The 18,438-nt window shown below is 39.8% G+C and overlaps 3 protein-coding genes across 4 annotated transcripts; 2 read left to right on the plus strand and 1 right to left on the minus strand.

Annotated features, from left to right (window-relative positions):
- The first annotated feature begins 2,653 nt into the window (after positions 1–2,653).
- On the plus strand, positions 2,654–4,070 carry LOC145911641 (uncharacterized). The gene is made up of 3 exons (XM_082999046.1): positions 2,654–2,860; positions 3,102–3,245; positions 3,307–4,070. The coding sequence occupies exons 1-3, from the start codon at positions 2,757–2,759 to the stop codon at positions 3,464–3,466; spliced, it is 408 nt and encodes a 135-aa protein (XP_082855172.1). The 5' UTR covers positions 2,654–2,756; the 3' UTR covers positions 3,467–4,070.
- A 1,877-nt stretch (positions 4,071–5,947) lies between these two features.
- Positions 5,948–11,275, plus strand: LOC145911600 (uncharacterized). Of its 2 annotated transcripts, none has more exons than XM_082998996.1 (11): positions 5,948–6,054; positions 6,117–6,585; positions 6,665–6,779; positions 6,845–6,995; positions 7,503–7,578; positions 7,865–8,038; positions 8,146–8,301; positions 8,411–9,338; positions 9,517–9,759; positions 10,396–10,554; positions 11,155–11,275. In XM_082998996.1, exons 1-11 carry the CDS (start codon positions 6,000–6,002, stop codon positions 11,251–11,253), a joined length of 2,625 nt encoding a protein of 874 aa, XP_082855122.1. In that variant the 5' UTR covers positions 5,948–5,999; the 3' UTR covers positions 11,254–11,275. The 2 variants fall into 2 exon arrangements, with proteins under 2 accessions (XP_082855122.1, XP_082855123.1); XM_082998997.1 differs by having other exon boundaries at positions 7,910–8,038.
- Positions 11,276–13,260: 1,985 nt separating this feature from the next.
- LOC145911156 (uncharacterized) lies at positions 13,261–17,216 on the minus strand. Its single transcript, XM_082998406.1, has 10 exons — positions 17,105–17,216; positions 16,804–16,881; positions 16,616–16,704; positions 16,367–16,552; positions 16,148–16,310; positions 15,507–15,689; positions 15,245–15,437; positions 14,377–15,139; positions 13,952–14,041; positions 13,261–13,698 (listed from the first exon to the last, which is right to left on the minus strand). The coding sequence occupies exons 1-10, from the start codon at positions 17,175–17,177 to the stop codon at positions 13,261–13,263; spliced, it is 2,256 nt and encodes a 751-aa protein (XP_082854532.1). The 5' UTR covers positions 17,178–17,216.
- Positions 17,217–18,438: the final 1,222 nt, after the last annotated feature.

Genomic DNA, 18,438 nt, shown 5'->3' on the forward strand with positions numbered 1-18,438 from the left:
CAATTTTGTCAATACAAAATAATAATAAAACATTGTTTACAAAAAAAGACTGTTTATTGTGCAGTATACGTTAAAGTTCAGGGTATAGCACGACCGCCATGACCAAACATTGCACGGGGTTAACTTTTGCTGATTTAACAGCTATTACGTGGTTGTGAGTCAATATAGTTTGTCTTGTTGTTTCGCTTTAGTTCAAATATATATTAGTTTCAAACATTCTTACAATTTGCCAAATAATAGATGGATATGTTTGGATTATGTAATTGCTTGTTACTAAACAGTACAGACTGCTCAAAGCGGGACGTTTATGTAGTACCAAGTACATTTTTCCAACAAAATAGGAGTTTTATGGTTTATTCATCATGTAAGTAAGCTGCATTTGCCAATTTCGTAAAGTAACTACCAAGTATAGTAATGTTGCGGTTGTACAGTATCGGAAAATTTAGGAAAAATCGCAAGTCATCTGACTAAGCAAAGGTGAATGACGTCATTTACAGTGTTGTTGACTTGTTGTCTCTTAAGCAGCGTGCTTTGTTGTAGGCCAATAATCACAAAATAGCAAGATAGGTAGTAGTAGTACGTTATCTTTGTCATAGACTTGTCCATTTAGTTGTGGCTAATGTGAGTATCAAACTACGCGAACATGATGCTTCATTTATTAGCGTGAACGACTACAACTTTATTGAAAAATCTACATCATGCAGTAGGTAGAATGACATATAAGCACTGATAAAACGGTTATCAAATCTGCGCCCATATGAAGGTGAACTTACTCACTGAGAATCACATTTTGTCAGGCTTACAATGATAATTTGCAACGCGTGGTTTACATGGAAATGCAACTTCCTTAGTGTAATATGTGTGCTTTTTGTTGGACAACAATCATGTAAATTATAGTTTATGCATGAATAGACACCATGCATATGGGTGTATATTTAGTACCCCGCTTATAGGTCACCACAAAGGCAATTGTCTTTCGATAAGTTAGAAGCAACTTTTATGTATACAACAAGCTAATAACTGATGTATAATCATAATTGCAGTGATATACAAGGACAAACATGTGTGCATTAAGAATAAACTTGTTACAAAAGCTTGGCAGCCAAATGCAAGCAGCAACTGTGGTTGCACAACGGGGCTATCATGAAAAAGTGATTGATCACTATGAAAATCCACGCAATGTTGGCACATTGGACAAGAAGTCCCATACTGTTGGAACCGGTTTGGTGGGAGCTCCAGCATGTGGTGATGTCATGCGTCTTCAAATTGAGGTGGACGATGAAGGAAAAATTAAGGATGCAAAGTTCAAGACCTTTGGGTGTGGATCAGCCATCGCTTCAAGCTCTCTGGCTACAGAATGGATCAAAGGAATGTCTATTGACAAGGCAGAAACTCTAAAAAATACAGAAATTGCTAAAGAGCTGTCTTTGCCTCCAGTTAAATTGCACTGTTCAATGCTGGCAGAAGATGCTATTAAAGCAGCCATCAAAGACTACAAGATTAAAAATGAATCTAAGGAATAAAAGCACAACCCTTTGTTAATTCATCGGATGTATATAACAATGTTATTTTACAGTTGTAAGATCTACAAAACAAATAGTTTGTGTACACCTCTACATGTTTTCGTAAAGCTAACTTTTTAAAAATATGATAATCTGTTTTTATTACTTTTCCTGTTTTTTTTTTAATGGAACAGCTTAATTACAAGTATAGCAAAACCCTTGGTGTCAGTTTGTTGGAGCGCTATAAATTGAATTTAGTTCACAATTACTGACACAATATTGCATGTTTGCTGAAATTTGGTGTATTTGACTGTTTTTTTTTTGTGACTATTACATCACTTCCTGCCTTTGTGTGGTTTGTAATAATCTCTGAGTGTGGTAGTTTGCAGTGGTTGTTTATTGTGTTCATATTGCTTCAATAAAATCACAGAACATCTTTTTTGTCAGTGCAACAGGAATACCACGTAAATTCAAATAAACTTGCAGAAAGTTTGCCCAAACTAGTGTAAAAGCTGAAAATCATTGAAAACAATTTATGCGAAAGTGTCCATAGAATTTGCATTCAACTTAAATCTTACTTATCGCTGCAAAAACGTCTTAAATTTATATCAGGATGTCCCCATCACAGTTGATTTTCACTATCGCTTTGTTTCACAAAAATGTGTGCAAAAGTACTGCGTAAAGTTCGTGATGTGTAATAGCATGAATCAATTCATTTCCTTTTTCATTGTTATTCTTAGTGATTTAATTGGTCGTTACAAAGTCAGTTTAGTTTTGTCCGTCGTTATGTGGGCAATCACTAAATTGCTCACATAATAAGATGTTGCATGGGCCCACCAACGCGTCGGCCAATCCATTGAAACCTGTATATTGAAATGGGTAAAGTCATGAAATATGCAAATTAGCCGTAAAAGGTTTGAAGCAGGTTTCTTCAAGACAAAGTAAGCTGATAACAAGGTTTTCACTTACCTTAACACATAAATTTAAATGATTTGTTGTACGCAAATATTACCGCAAGCTCGATTCGAGACTGTTGGCAACCAACCCAGCCAGTTTCATGAAAATACGTGTTGGCGTTGCCCGAGGCTAAATGTTTTGTGTGACGCTCAAACACTTTATGATAAGCTCACATATGGTTGTTTTGAGGAAGACGTAGACAGCCAGGTTGTATTGTTTTTCGAGTTGTGAATCTGTACAAGTCCAGTGCTTCAAGAGCAAATTTGAGTCCCAGAGTAAACTTAAGAAACAAGGATAATGTCCATCCATACCTCGATACCAGCCAAGTCACCGCTGCCACCGCCCAGTGAAGTTATGTCAAATGCGGCTTCAATTCATCCAGATCAGGATCCACACGAAGAGTAAGTTGTGTTGCTTATTTTTTAACGCCAACTTGTAATCGAAGACATAATGTTACGAAAAGGCTACAATTTTAAATCAAGATTACGACATGAAGTTAAAAGCGCGTATTATATGCATGTTTTGTACGACCTATAATGTGGTTCTGTTTGGTTTGGCATTTTTTTCTCGTGTAGCAAAATTACTCGTTAAAATTTTGGTTTGTGGGGACAATACAACACTTACCTACGATTTGACGAACAGGCTCATCAAAATGAGACTTGGGACGTCATCGCACCATACCAACCCTCGCTCGAGGACATTGGTGGCGTGGAAAAATAGCATGCCGATTGACGAGTATCGATTTGTTCGTGAACAGAAACGAAATCAAAAAAACATACCAACAACGTAAGTAACACATATTCTTATAGTTATACCCATGTTGTTTCATAACTTATTCACACTTTAGCTCATCCGACTACAACGAACAGCATTTGATCATAGCCCACCGCCTTGCTGAGCTTGAAAAGCGTCGTGTTGGAACCCGCTACTTGCCAAAAGATCAAGCTGGTCCAGATGCAAAAAAGAGTGCTATAAAAGATTCGATGGCCAGTTGTTCAATCAGCTGAACAACTTATTGTGGCTTTGATCAAACTTGTTTTCCAACAACCTAAAGACCTGCCTTTCCTAAATGAACCATGCGTATGAACTTGAACATTATTTATGAGTTAATACCTCAGCAGATAAGCTGAAGGGAGATTAGATATTCTTAAATGTTAAGAAAGCTGTGCAGCTGTTTCCCTTCAATGTCCTTTCAAAGGGATGTTTTTAATGTAAACATTCGAATACTGTGTGTTGGATTTCTGTTAAGCTGGACTTTTTCTTTGCGACACAAGCATCGGTCCTTTTTTAGGCTAAAACATTTCATTGTAGCAAATGAAGAACTGTGTTTCTTTATTCGTATTCTCTATTTTCCGTTGTAGCAAACATACAATCTAAAAAGACACAACGAAAATGTTTTTTAAGTCATGTTGTGTCACGGAGTAAAAAACATCGTTCTTCAGTGAAGAGGATATATTGGTACATGACGTGCATTGACGCCATTGTCTTTGTATATCACCCCCATTTATAACAATTCGTAATATTTGTTTTTTATCCCATGTTCTGGTGATAAATATAAATTGTTTGAATACATGAAATACATTCATTATCAGAACAGGTTTAATAAAATCGATACGTTGGTTAACCTGCAGCGGTTGCACCATAATTACCGACTGATGGGACTCGTGAGGTGATTGTCTGATGGGGTTGTTAAAACCAAAACAAATGATGTTTTCCCAAAGGGAGTATATATAGTAGTGCAAATAATCCGTAAAGCATCACAGGAATTGAAATCTGCTGTGGACTTTTTTTCATACATTTTTACACAGCGCAAAATAAACATCTGTGCGCACGGGCCATCATAGCCTTACAGGTTCAGAAAAAGAAACAGTAAAAGAACTGGACAAAACAACTGCATCGCAAGTAGATTTGGTCGTTCTCAATTTTTCCTGGGATATTCTGTTGTTGTCTGTTCTTCTTTATAAAGTTGCCTGGAGTTGTATAGATTGGAAGTTAGCCAAATTATTCTGTGAAGTAGGCTAAAAATGCTGTTTTATTTGTTGAATACCCCTTAGGCCGGGTCCACACTCACGCTTTGCGCTGGCGGATTCTTTGTTTGTTTTATTATACGCCGGCGTGTGGGCGTACGCTCGGGACATTGAAATAAACAAAGAATCCGCCGGCGCAAAGCTTGAGTGTGGACCCGGCCTTAGAGGCTATGAGTTTTATGTCCATAAGTTTCCCTGTGTTGAAAAATGTTTCCTCTCGAAAATGCGGATATAAAAAAATACATTATATACTTGGTATTTGTTATGTAAAAAATATTTTCAGTTGTAAACGAAGTGTATGATTTAAGCAAGACAAAGAAAGTTTAAGCGTCTGGGTATTTCAGTAGCTTTCAAAATTACGTAATCCACTAGGTGGTGCTATTTACGATTGCGCACCTACGCTGAACCTCAGCCAGGTTCTGGTAATGGTTTTGCCACCCGTTAACCTGTCGCAATTGCTCGGCGACAAAGTTGCTGATTAACAAAGCTACCAGTTACACTTAAAACTTGGTTCACAAATATTAAAGCACAACAATAAACATTTAATAAAGTTTTGAATCTGTAACAGTTCTGTGTTTCAAGAATCACTTGATTTTGGAGTGCTTGATTCTTATTTTACGCATGTATAGAAGTCGCAATAAAACAGTTTCGCAGAATGGTCTGCGTGAAAAATATTTACATTTTTACACCTCTGCATATGTCCTTAAATTTCGTAAAAACTTCCAACATAAAAAGTACCTAAGTACAGAGAAGTAAAAAGTGTTGTACGATGGAAACAAAAAACCCAAAAGAAAGGATTCAGTTGTTAATTGGTGATAGCGACTATAATGTGGCCTATCTACTATTAGTTTGGTGTCCAGATGAACCAGCGCAGAAATTACCCTAAAACAACACTTTTCATCAAGCCTAGAACAAAACAGCACCCCAGCGTTCTTGCCGTGGGCGTATGTCCACGCAGCCAAAGTGCTTTTACCTTCCCGGCCAGCCTGCGCGCTTGGCACCAAGCGGCAGCTGTTTGTGAACCGCCGAGTGTGTGCTCGCGTGCGTTTACTTCGTATTGGCCCTGTGGAACTAAAGGTCTCATCGACTGCGCACACGCACTATGCACGTCTGCCCGCACAACAATCCGGCCAGTCACGGCAGACCAGGCAGTGCTGTCATGTTGGGCGTGTACTGTAGGCCAAGTTTCAGTAGGTGGTGTGGCAACAAAGATAACTTAAAGTGTATTAAGTAGAGAAAAGTCGATGGCAAATGCCATGGTATTTAGTGTTATTGGACAGGTTTGGTTCAATACAACAGCTTTAACATTGTCTAACAAGGTCTAGACAAGGGTGCATAAAGCGGTCCAGCCAGCCACCACACCAATGTCTCGCACTGTTGCCGGTAGTCGCCTGTTCGACTATAGTCTCATCAAGTAGTTTGTTCTTATTTAAAATATTAACGTGGTATTTTGCGTCCAGGGTATTTTTTGTTTGTGATTTTGTAATTCTCTCCATTCTCACTGCAAGAGGTAATGCCGCGGTCCAAAAACCCAAACCCACATCAGCTTAGTACGGCTCACGTGGACGGTACGTAGCAATTACCAAAATACGTACTGCCTTTTTGTGTAACTTAAATGCTTACTTTGCAGAATTGCTTATTTCGCCGGAGGAACAATCTTTTTCTCCACCACATCTCGACGAATTGGAATGCGACGAAGGACTGGCGGACCAAAAGTTGATTACAGGCGTTGTGTCAAAAAGCGTGTTGTCGGAAAAAGTGAAATTGGAAACAGAGGACTTGAATGTTTTTCCAACAACCGTACTGTCCGATGCCAAAAGTAGCAACCAAGACCACGTGGCGGACAAATGCGAAGAACTGGAACCGGATAACGTGAAAAAAAGTAACGGTGACGTCATCAGCCGCAGCGAAAACGGGGAATGTTTGAGGAAAGAAACCATCTCAATAGATGAACATTCGGTCGGACAATTTTCCCACATGACGTTAAAGACTGGCTCCATCGCAACCAAAAATAAGCAAACATCAGCTACTACACACAGCAAAAGTAAGAGGACCTCTTGGAACTCACTTGGAACCCACAATCCTCATGTTTTAGCTTGGTAAGTAAATCATAGAGACAATAAAGTTTAATTGGTTCAAAATTGCCAAAATACACTTGAACACGATTTTAATTTGCAGGTTTAAGGAGCGTTTTGCCCTGAAAGAAGGCAAACGAATGTCTGCATCACAGGTCATCAAGCAGTACGAAAAAGATTTTGCAAACACAGCCGATTTTCCACTGCACAACTTTCAGGTATAGCATTGCTGGTGAATCGATGCAAAGAGAGGTCTTGTTCATTTTATGCAAATCAAATTTAGGTGGGTCACTACCTGCGCAGAGTCTTTCCCTACATTCAGCGTTGCAAGATCACAAATCATGGTCGTAGGGTGGGTGTATACAAACATTTGTGCGTTGTTGATAGAAACGACTCAGAAACTGAGAAGTACAAAACTGCTACCCAGGAACAAAGTAAGTCAGCCCTTTTCGGCAGTTTTTAGCTGAGTAGAAAAAAGATTTTTACGAGGGGAAATGTACACCGGGGTATTACCAACGCGTAGTGCAGTAATAGGCATTTGAAAATCATTATGTCACATAAACGATCAACCCCGTGGCCGCTATTTCTTTGCTTTGGTAGCGCAACAATAAAATAACTGCCGTCTGCCCTCATCTGTGAGGCAAACAGGATACGCAAAAGGTTGCACTGCGTGATGGCTTCGGGCCTGACCGGGACAAGCGCCCTGTTCGCTCATTTTCTGCACTTTGTCTGCGCGCGTGTCATCCTGATTAACCTCACTGTTGTGCCACGATCTAAAGTTCTGTGTTTAAATGCGGTTTCGGCCAGTAAGCTGCGATGAGGAGATTTTATTGACTTAAAGGTGCTTGATGAAATTTTTTCTGCTTGTTGCATACAAGGTTTAGTTTTATGTCTGTATTATGACATATACCTTCCATCAGTAACGAAAACTGATCTATCAGGCGATCTACGACGGTCTACACGAGTCAGACGCAAAAAATCATACGATAGCGATTTCGAATGTTCGGATGCCACTGAGTAAGTTTATTGTGGTAAAAGTTCATCTTGAATTATTAACATTACATTAATGGAAACATGGTGATGAGGAACAGCTAAAATGCCACTAGTTTGCATTTTACGTGTGTATTAGGTGTCTTACACTGACAAACTACTATGTTTACTATTACTATAACTGTGTTACTATATAACAACGGCTTAATATATACTTTATGTGGCTTGCTTGCGAGTTAACACCCGGTTAGTAACTGTTGAGGTGGGGTTTACAAACGACAGTTTCACTGTTAATGTGCCTCACTTTCAACAGCAAAATGTCGAATCGCAAAATACGGAATTCCGGAATTCTTTACAGTCTCCTCTTCCCGTCATCAAGGGAGAATCCCCAACACGAGAGTGCAAAATGCAAAGCTCAAGGAATTATTAGTGATGTAACCTCGAACGCCAAAAAGAAACTAATACAGGAAGAACTTGTATTCGAATGGTGAGTTGAAGTGAGGATATAAGATTTTGATCGACTTGGCTAAATATTTACTTTCCTATCGCGAAAGTTGCCTAAATTTATTGGTGTACTTTTCTACTTTACTTAAGGTTACGCGAGCACTACGAATATGCAGATGGCTACCATGTTCGAAGTTTGGATGTTATGCGGCGTTACAACAGGTCGAGAGATGCTCACGTGCAAAACATTTGCCAGATCGGCCGCTTTATCAAAGCAGTTTTTCCGCTGGCGAAACACATGCGCAAGTAGGACACGCAGTTGATTACATGTATATATTTCACTCTTTGTATATGCTTTTTTTTAATATAAATAACTTGATTTCTTGCACAGAATAACAAACGTTTTTTACCACAGAACCGTAAAAGGAGGCAAGCGAGAATGGATTTACAATAACATACGCGCGAAGGAAAAACCGGCCGAGGCCCAAAGCGATTGGGTGCCGCCACCAATAAAAGAAATGTCACGACCATCCCTACTTCCAATGGGAAGTTTTACTTCAAAACCACCGACATGTACAAGTCATTCACCCGACAAGGCTTCAAACGACGTATTTTCCAACATACATTTACCCATTCTTCCTTCGGAGCTGAGCAGCATTTACCTCAACGAGAATGATACGTCGAAGACACAAGCAGAAGAAAAAGAGGCTGTAAGTCCTTCAGTTTCCTCGCCCCCTGATTCACCCTTGGTGGCCTCCATGGTGCAGCAAACTACAGGGATCGAGGTTAAATCAACGTCCTCGGCACGAAAAAACCCAGAAAGGCGTTCCCACCTTGAGTCGCAGATTAACCGGCTTCACAGCACTAAGGGTACTTTCCGTCTAGCGACTGCTGACGGTCATATGCCCATTCGAGTAATCAGTCTGAGTGATAAAAGCGGTGTCGCGACCAACGATTGCCCGCAGGTGAGCGTACTTCCGAAAATTGGCAAACTGTGGTCGATCAAGACCGACGTCCCAATGAGCAAGATTAAGGGCGTATCTGTGGTCCCAAACGGTTGGATTGCCAGAAAGCGAAGTCGCGACGGCAGCAACGGCGACCAGCCTCCAAGAAAAATCAGCATCATTAAGGTTTCGTCCACAAACGAGGAAACGAAACTTGGGGACCAAAAAACGTTGAACACCGACGAGATGCCGAGAAATGGAAAAGAGTCGCCGGAGGATCCGTTTTCTCCAGACGTTTATCAAATACACAACGAACGCCTGCTGTTGAAGCCACGTCAAGAAAGTACTACGTCCACCACATTTAACCCAACCGATAGTTTAAAATGGAAAGATTTGGAGGTTTGACAGCTTACATGTAGACTATAGCGTATATATTATAATTTCAAGGCATCGTTGTTGCCGAACCGATTTCAGTAGCAAATATATAATACATGGCCCATAGCTATAATAAAAAGAAATAAGTTTCCTGGATTATCGTGAATATTGCCTTGATAATCAACAACAATATATTTTACAGAAATACAAGACCCACTGGTCGGGGTGGGCGTCGACACCCACCAGACCTTCCACGCACACCACTGACTATTTTGAGTGGGTGTTGTTCGAAGACAACCTGTTATGTGACGGACAGCGCGTGTTCCGCGAGCTTCGAATATACGATGATTGGTCGGTGTCGATCCACGTTATGGGACGAAAGGTTTACGCTGATGAAGTCGGTGGAATTACCGATTTAAAACGCACACGTGGCAGTATTGACAAGGTGGGTGGAGTTCAAAAAACCATTGAAAAATTTCTTTAACACTAAAGCAGTAACAAAGCTTATAGGCACAGGCACAGGCACAGGCACAGGCACAGGCACAGGCACAGGCACAGGCACAGGCACAGGCACAGGCACAGGCACAGGCACAGGCACAGGCACAGGCACAGGCACAGGCACAGGCACAGGCACAGGCACAGGCACAGGCACAGGCACAGGCACAGGCACAGGCACAGGCACAGGCACAGGCACAGGCACAGGCACAGGCACAGGCACAGGCACAGGCACAGGCACAGGCACAGGCACAGGCACAGGCACAGGCACAGGCACAGGCACAGGCACAGGCACAGGCACAGGCACAGGCACAGGCACAGGCACAGGCACAGGCACAGGCACAGGCACAGGCACAGGCACAGGCACAGGCACAGGCACAGGCACAACAGTACAATTGTCAAATACAAAGGCATATTTATTGAACGTTTCGTTATGAGATAAAACACTTTGGTCTATGGTATAAGTGGCAAAGAAACTGTATATTTAAATTGCTGCAATATTTTTGTCACCGCGAAGAAATGAATATTCTTATGTAACCTTTTTCAAACCACAGTTCTTTTTCTCATGCTGCTCTGTTGTATGCAGGTAATGCAGACACTTGCGCAGGCTAAACTGTGTCGAGGGTTCGCGTCTCCCCGGTTAAGTGATATGAGAGTACATGGTGTGATTGTAGCCAAGCCGGAAATCTGGTCAAGACGGCTCGATGACAATGAAGAACTCCGCCATCGTGCGATCAACTGCCAGGTATATTTTTGAAGATCATTAAACGATTGTAATTTATCAACCAATGCCTAGTGACCGGGACTGGATTAGGCATTAAGCAAATAAGCACATGCTCGAGGCATTAAGGTAAGGTTGGCACCACGGATTCATCATTCATGTGCTGTTAGAGTAACCATTAAATTTGTGGACAGCAACACACACATATGCGGAACACAAAAGTTTTCAGTGCTTGGGCCTGGAAATGCCTTAATCCGGCCTTGTTTGTGACCATAATGGGTCGGGTTTTTGTATGATTGATAATTGTACAACTGTAAGCAGTGTAGAGGAGTATATATATATTCATCGGTCCCATATATATTCATTTCACATCATATGGGTGTTTTCTGGTGCGAAGTGCAAACATTCGTCATAGCAGATATTATTTTTCTGATTTTATGAACATTTTAGTTTGCATTTGATAAAATCATAGGGCTGAAAAAGTTGTCCGAAACTTTACCGCTTCGCAAGTGAAAAAAGTTAGGATCTCTGGTATAGGAAACGAATGTTATCCAAACCTTTATCCATCAGTATTTTACCCAGCACTTTATAGTTTTACATAAATAAATTGTTTTCACTCTCCAGGTTCTTTTCCGAACAACGGACGATTGCTGCTGCAAATGTATGCGCATAATTCAACTCAACAAGCAAAAGACATCCAGGGTCATGCGGTTTACTTCATAAACCTCCACCTATAGAATTGTGGTGCAAGCGCACCTGTTTGTTTTTGCGTGAAAGTTTTATTTTTTGTTGATTACACACTTGCTTGAATTCGAAACTAACTTGTAGTTGTGGGGTAGCTGGAGCCAAAACAAGAAAATCAATACCCAACAGTTAGTTTGTTAATTTTGACTAATTCTGGTCAAAATTACATTCTAGATGACTACTTTAACCGCTCCTCCAGGGGCATTTTGTCCCCCTGTTGGACATTTTTTTGGCTAAAAAGGCAGAAAAAAGTGTAGGTTTGTTTTGTAAAAAAATGAATCACAGAAAGTACCCTCCATTTGCGGTAAAGTGAAGCCTCCAACCCTCCTCTACACAATTCATTAAGAATTAGATGTATTGTAACTGTTTTTGCCCCCCCCCCCCCCCACCCCCTATAGGAATGGCAGTTTAGCAGTTAGCCTCCCCCCATGTGCTGTCTTAATGCATCAGACCCTGCAATTGTTTTTGGCAAACAAGAGAAACTGTCACAAGGTGCACGAAGGCAAATGACCTCTAAAACTCAATTTTTAGGATTTAATTGTGAGTTACGGCCCTAATGGAGTGTTTCTTAAAACCTTGTTTCCCGTGCCACCTCGGAAAGAGCGAGTTGATTTAAAACGTCCCTTCCATTTGCAATACACTATGACGAATTTATTTTACATCTTTATCAGCATAAAATCCAAACTTTAATCTACACTCAAAACATAAAATATAATTTCAATTCCACCTGATATCATAGGTCGCGTAACAGCCTATTTTTCTGAGCGCCCTCTTTTTTAATGACAAACGCACCCGCAAAGCCCCATTCCAACTTGTTCCTAGCAATACAATCATGCGCAGAAGACTACAACGTAAATGAATCATACAAGCAAACGGTAAGATAGCACGGACACCGTGAAAACCTTGGCGGTTTTTGTGTCAAGTACCCGTATGGTGGTATTCCTCACGAAGAGTCACGCTCTGCCGTAGGTTCGCAGGTGATGGGTTAATTGCAACCGGCCGTGGTCATATAGGGCTGTAACGTTACGGCCAACATAGGTAAGCGTCCAAGATCAGTAAGTTAGACAAAATCGGTAACCTAAACACGTGACTGCAGCGGCAAACAGGGATTGTACATATTTTCATCCAAGGGGGTAATTGAAATCATTTAACCTGTATTGCATCATCGATAGGTAACATAATTGTTAGGGAATCACGCTATACCTTGCACTATGTCCATGATAGGTAAGTTTCTTCATTGTTAGAGTAGTCACGCTGTACCTTGCACTATGTCCATGATAGGTAAGTTTCTTCATTGTTAGAGTAGTGCCCGCTATACCTTGCACTATGTCCATGATAGGTAAGTTCGTTAATTGTTAGGGTAGTCACGCTATACCTTGCACTATGTCCATGATAGGTAAGTTTGTTCATTGTTAGAGTAGTGCCCGCTATACCTTGCACTATGTCCATGATAGGTAAGTTTGTTAATTGTTAGGGTAGTCACGCTATAACTTGCACTATGTCCATGAAAGGTAAGTTTCTTCATTGTTAGAGTAGTCACGCTATAACTTACACTATGTCCATGATAGGTAAGTTCGTTAATTGTTAGGGTAGTCCCGCTATTGGATTGTGACGCAATAAGTAGGTTTGTTCAACGTTAGGGTAGTCACGTTATACATTGCACTATGTCCAGCATAGGTAAGTTCGTTAATTGTTAAACGTTTAACAAACCGATACACTTTTATATAGATGTATATATGCCAATATCGCTGATCACAAAAACAAACTAAAAATATATAAATGGTCGTACGCTGTTTGACGTTTATTCATGTGACTTTTTTTTTCCGCACTGATTTCTCGCCAGTATGAATTTTTGTCTTCAATTCACCGTTTATCCTTTTTTTTAATGAAGGGTCCCCGGCCTCTTTCAGAGAATGCAGACTTAACAAACTTTTCAAGTTTTATTAAATTGAACTTTTTTACTATGAACAAAAACGTCATACGGTGTCAACTCGAAGAACTACAGTTGCCAACACTTGTTGTGTTTAAACACCGCGGAGTTAAAACAATTTGATCCCCTGTCACGCTCACGTAGTACAAGTTTTCTTTGGACTGTTGCGACTTCGGGGAAGTCCGAACAGGTTTTGCAAAAGGCGAAGTTAAAGCTTGATCGTCGGAACTGTTCAAAGACATCGGTAGGGTGACCACACTCGACCCTGTGACGTCACGATCCATAGTCTTGGGCTTGATTGGCGTCTGATTTTTTCTCGGTGAACGTAAAATTGTGGGTTTGTTCGCTGTTTCAATTGTGTTGGTTAGTGTTTTGGTTGGGCTATGTAAGAGTTTTACTGGACTGGTGGTTCGTACGGTGGTTGGCGGGAGTGCCAGAATCTTTCGATCTTTATATTTGTCCTTGAGGAAGTTTTGCGCCGGATCGAATGTATTCTGCAGAAAGTATAAAAAACAATAATTACAGTGGGGGTGAAAGTGAAAAAGTCTTATTTTAAACACAAAAAAAGTAAACCATTGTGTTTTCGTATATTAGGTGAGATTCCTTAAATAAATAGATAAACTCATAACTATTCGTGACACTCCAGCTGTTGAATTCTTAGCAGAACGGCAGACCCGGCAAGAATTCTTTTGCGGAATGTTTTGGTTTACTTTAAGCACTGAATATTAGACATTCTATGCAACCTACCATAGTATTACAATCTTGAACGACTTCAATGAGAAGCCGGTTTTGATACCCATGTCTAATTTCTGATTTCTTTGCTGGGTCTTCTGGAAACTAAATGAAAATCAAAGTACATCAAAGAGTAATTATTTTGCATGTATATTTTATTATTGGATAATTATTATGAATTATATCTGTTCACATGGCGTAATTACATTCTCATAAACAAACAACAATGACTTGGTCCTTTTATTCTATTTTTTATTATTTTTACTTCTATCTTAAATTATTGTCCCTGATGTGTTTTATACATTTGTGAAACTTACACTATTACACTGTAATTATGGTAGTTTCAATTAACATTATTGTTTACCTTTAAAATACCAACAAACATAACAAATCAGGCATAAAAAAAGACAAAAAAAAAACAGGAGTATAATGCAACTAACCCATATGCCTGTTGTGCGAACTGTTTTGTTTCCACTTTCATCCCTAGAAATTAAATCGTCAGAACCATGTTGAGTAATTGTGCAGTTAGGTGTGATTAAATTTGCGTTATCATCACTATGGTCCTTCTCTGGAACATGGGGGTTTTCAACTTCCGATGCATTGTCACATTGTTCAGAAGTAACATTGTTGTTTATTTCGCAAGTTGGTATGTGTTCCTGGTACCCTGCAGCAGGTACAACTATTTCCTGATTTAGATTGTGCATTATCTGGGAACTCCCGCCAAAAATAAGAACACTTTCTCCATTGGCGTTCAAGACCACAGCCGGTTCTGGTACATCATCAATGGAATTGATTTGGACCAAAGTTGTGTGACTTTTTGGTGCCTGGGCATTTACAGCTGCAGCCCCAAAGTTAAATCCTGTTACCATCCCATCTGGGGTCATGTGAACAACCTTCTGTTGGATTTCAGGCATGAAGACAGGCTCATGTCTTGGAACTTCTGTTTGAAACGTCTTAAGAATTTGTGCAAGACCAGGAGCCCCCTTTGACAGTGGTGGGATAGTTGCGATTGGTTTCATATTGCTGACAGGAAATGTCCATTCCTGGTTACTAAGATTTAAGAGTGTCTCCTTCAGTTTAATGTTATCATTGGTGCAGATCCCTTCAGTTAGTATCACATTCATGTGTTCTGGCAAGGACCGGAACTGATACATGAGTCTGTGTCCATCCACTTTGCGCATTATACCTTTCTGATAGTAATACCTGCAAACACAAAAATACAATCAAGTACAAACTTGCTTCCAGATAATTAGGATTAATTTTCTGAATGTTCTGAAATGTTCAGATTGAGCAAATGTTTGTACTTGCCTCAGTCCTCTTCCCATTGTTTCATAATTCATGTCTGGTTTTTGTTTGTGTTTACCCCACAACCATGACACAAGCCTTGAATCAACCAGCTTAAAGACTGCCTGTGACAAGTCTACCCAATAAATGTACTTGGGGCATGCAAGTTTATCCTGCAGGAGTGCAAGCAAGAATTCCCAAAGATAATAAGAGTTCCCTGAAAAAAAACATTTCAAGAAACTGCAAAGTTTCTCAGTTCAGGCTTCAGAAGTTATTTTTAACTGACCATGGGCAGATTTTCCGCCAACACCACCAGAATTCTTTTTTGCTTGTTGCTTTTTTCTCTGGGATACTTGAACTGGAATCAACTGATTACTTATTTGCACATACTGTATTCCATGTAAAGTTTCAGTTTTCTCATCTTGTGATTGGCAACCGTCATTACATTCTGTAACTTCCATCTGCACATCTAAAGCAAATGTTGAGACCGGGTGGTGTATTATAAATTTATAAACCCACATTTAAACATAACAGCCCATTTAATTTCATGGTGCAGCAGGTATGTTGATTTTGTTACTTAAACAATTCTTGCTACAAGTGTATGGGCTGTTTTGTTTATCAAACAAAAGAGTCTCTACCATTGGGTTTCAATTAACAGGCGTATATATTTGACCTTAACTGACTAGTTGGAGACTAGTCTACATAGGGTATTGAGAGTATGGCTCAACCACCTGCAAGAAGGTTGCATCACCTGAGTTTTTTACATACAATGCATCACTACTAACTTGCCCCCTTCTGCCTAAGCTGTGCAGCCAATAAGATCTAACCATGTTTAACACTCACTCTAGAACATGCATGGAACACTAGAGGCCTTTATATCAAACACAAAGAATTTAAATAAAAAATTAGTAGTGTAAATGCCCACACCTTCTACAGCCACATGTGTATCATCTTTTGAGTGGTGCTGTCTGTAAGCTGTGAAAAGAAGCTGCAAATGAGCCCATAAAACAGCACCATGTGGTATTCGCTCCTCAAATTCGGATTGGCTAAACATGCATAACTCCCTTCCATTTATATGCAAGTTCTTTAACTTTAAGATGATAAGTATAAAAAGTGCAATATGAGAGTTTAAAATCTGTGTAATACTTTGCTCGAATCCAAGTTGAATTGATTGACCACATATTGCATCCAAGCAAAAACCCCATCCTCTGTCCAGTTGTTGGGGTTGGTGATTAAAAGTTGGGCAAGTTTTGATGTGTGTGTTTCATCTTGTATGATTACTTCAACACCATCATCTACATTGTTTACAGCTTCATTTTGTGAAGTGAAATCCTTTAAAGATGGAACTGTTTAATGGGCTGGCATCATTTTAGAATCACAAGACATGCTTATTACCAAGGCCTCAGCAAATAATCTGTTTTCATGTTGTGAGTTAGGATGAACTGCAGCCAAAGAAGTGTCATTTGGAGATTTCTCTCTTACTGCTAAAAAAGTTGTTGTAAAGTTTAAGGGATTAAATAGGGTATACAACAATACCAAAATGTTCAAATTTCGTTCATTTAAAGCTTGATTCACATGCATACCTTTATCGACGCTTGCAACATTTTTGTCAGGCAACGTGGAACTTGGAAATGTCCTTTGCGTTTCAGCACTTGCCTCAACTTTAATACAAATGGCAAATATTTACCTCTACTATGTCACTAGATTTTGTTTTATGTATTAATTGATTAGTTTCGGTTTAGCAAAAAAACATTGTTTACAAACGGTCAACATTGCACATGAAACAAACAACTACTTCCTACTTCCGGGTTTACTCTCGGACCTATTTGAGTCGCATACAAACGTTGCCAACACAATTAAACTCTTTGTCACTTGTTCCCTTACCAGCACGCAACAACAAATCAAAGCTTTTTGACGTATTCGGGCTTTCGTTTCCAGTTTCATCGTCGCAATCCATTTGTATTTCAGTTATGTGCGAATTCCCATGAACCTCGTTTTGTTGATTTGTAGCAGGAACCAAGTGCACAAAATAATATTGTTTCTATGTTGCTCTTGCGTTGCCATTAAACCAGGTGGACCCAAAGTTTTTGAAGTTTGGGACGCAATTCAGAATTTTTTTATTCGCACGGGCCGCAAATGGTTGTTGTCCCAATAAAAGGATACTCTTACATGTATTTTGGGTGTAATTGAAACACCACTTTCTTGCAACTTTCCGCTTCCCGCGTTTTTTGTTAATAATGGCAGCGTTTGGAGCCACGGAACACTTTTCTTTATTAAATTAAACTTGCGGAACACCAAACTGTTGGAAGTATTGCGGCACTATACTTCATCAGCAACACGCTCGCGCAATTACATTCTTATCATTAGAAAACGAATCTTATTGTTACACAACATTAAATGAAGCAAGTCACGATGAAACGTTCAAACTGCTGATAGTGGATGATTTTCATATAGCTATTTACGCCCTTTGTGATAAACAAGTGATTTCCGACCCGTGTTCCACGGAACATCAGTCAAACTAATAAATTTTGCGGAACCTGGCGATCTTTCACGGAACACCGGTTGAAAATCACTGGTTTAATGCAACAAAAATGCCTCATTACCTCCACGCATGTCATCTTAAAGTAAGAACTACAAAGAAAATTCTTACTCGTTTTTATTTTTCTGGAACGTACGTGTGCTCCTAAAAATTTTATTCATGTTGTTTAAAGTAATATGTAACAATACTCTGTATAAGCAGCAAAGTGAATGGTGAAATAATATGCAGTACAGTATGTAGCCTTTGCAGGCACAGTTCAGAGGTTCACAAACGGCAAATCTGCTGTCGCAATGCATTGCGGCGTCGTTTTAATATTGTTGGCTCGTCGCAGTGCACCACACAACTTCACCGATCAATCGTTATTTGGGTATTATGATGCAGCCTAGCTTAATAAGTTTGTATTTAAATAGCGCTAAAAAATTGAAGCACTGCTCTGATGTTAATATATAGGCTATGTTCCCACGAGTAAAATAAAGTTCACCTGTTTTTAATACATAGGTATGTCGCGGGCCGCTAGAGTATTTGAATAAGAATACTGATGTTGCCGTACAGGCGAAATATACAATATTGTGCAATAATCTAAGTCAGCCCTAGTACTAATTAAGTTACCTCGCCCATATCGCGAAGGCTATTCAACGATATTTTTCCGCAACTATTACCAAGAAGCTGATTTTGCTAC

This window comes from Ascidia mentula, chromosome 8 (genome assembly GCF_947561715.1).
Source record: "Ascidia mentula chromosome 8, kaAscMent1.1, whole genome shotgun sequence".
Classification (NCBI taxonomy): domain Eukaryota; kingdom Metazoa; phylum Chordata; class Ascidiacea; order Phlebobranchia; family Ascidiidae; genus Ascidia; species Ascidia mentula.

Bases quoted from the DNA above. Each gene is read 5' to 3' on its own strand.
- LOC145911641 (XM_082999046.1), top strand. From the start codon at position 2,757: ATGTCCATCCATACCTCGATACCAGCCAAGTCACCGCTGCCACCGCCC. The intron at 2,861-3,101 runs GTAAGTTGTGTT...TTTGACGAACAG, and splicing joins GATCAGGATCCACACGAAGA to GCTCATCAAAATGAGACTTG. The intron at 3,246-3,306 runs GTAAGTAACACA...TTCACACTTTAG, and splicing joins CAAAAAAACATACCAACAAC to CTCATCCGACTACAACGAAC.
- LOC145911600 (XM_082998996.1), top strand. From the start codon at position 6,000: ATGCCGCGGTCCAAAAACCCAAACCCACATCAGCTTAGTACGGCTCAC. The intron at 6,586-6,664 runs GTAAGTAAATCA...TTTAATTTGCAG, and splicing joins AATCCTCATGTTTTAGCTTG to GTTTAAGGAGCGTTTTGCCC. The intron at 9,760-10,395 runs GTGGGTGGAGTT...TGTTGTATGCAG, and splicing joins CACGTGGCAGTATTGACAAG to GTAATGCAGACACTTGCGCA.
- LOC145911156 (XM_082998406.1), bottom strand. From the start codon at position 17,177: ATGGATTGCGACGATGAAACTGGAAACGAAAGCCCGAATACGTCAAAA. The intron at 16,311-16,366 runs GTATTACACAGA...ATCATCTTAAAG, and splicing joins TCAACTTGGATTCGAGCAAA to TTAAAGAACTTGCATATAAA. The intron at 14,042-14,376 runs GTTAGTTGCATT...ATTTTCATTTAG, and splicing joins TTCGCACAACAGGCATATGG to TTTCCAGAAGACCCAGCAAA.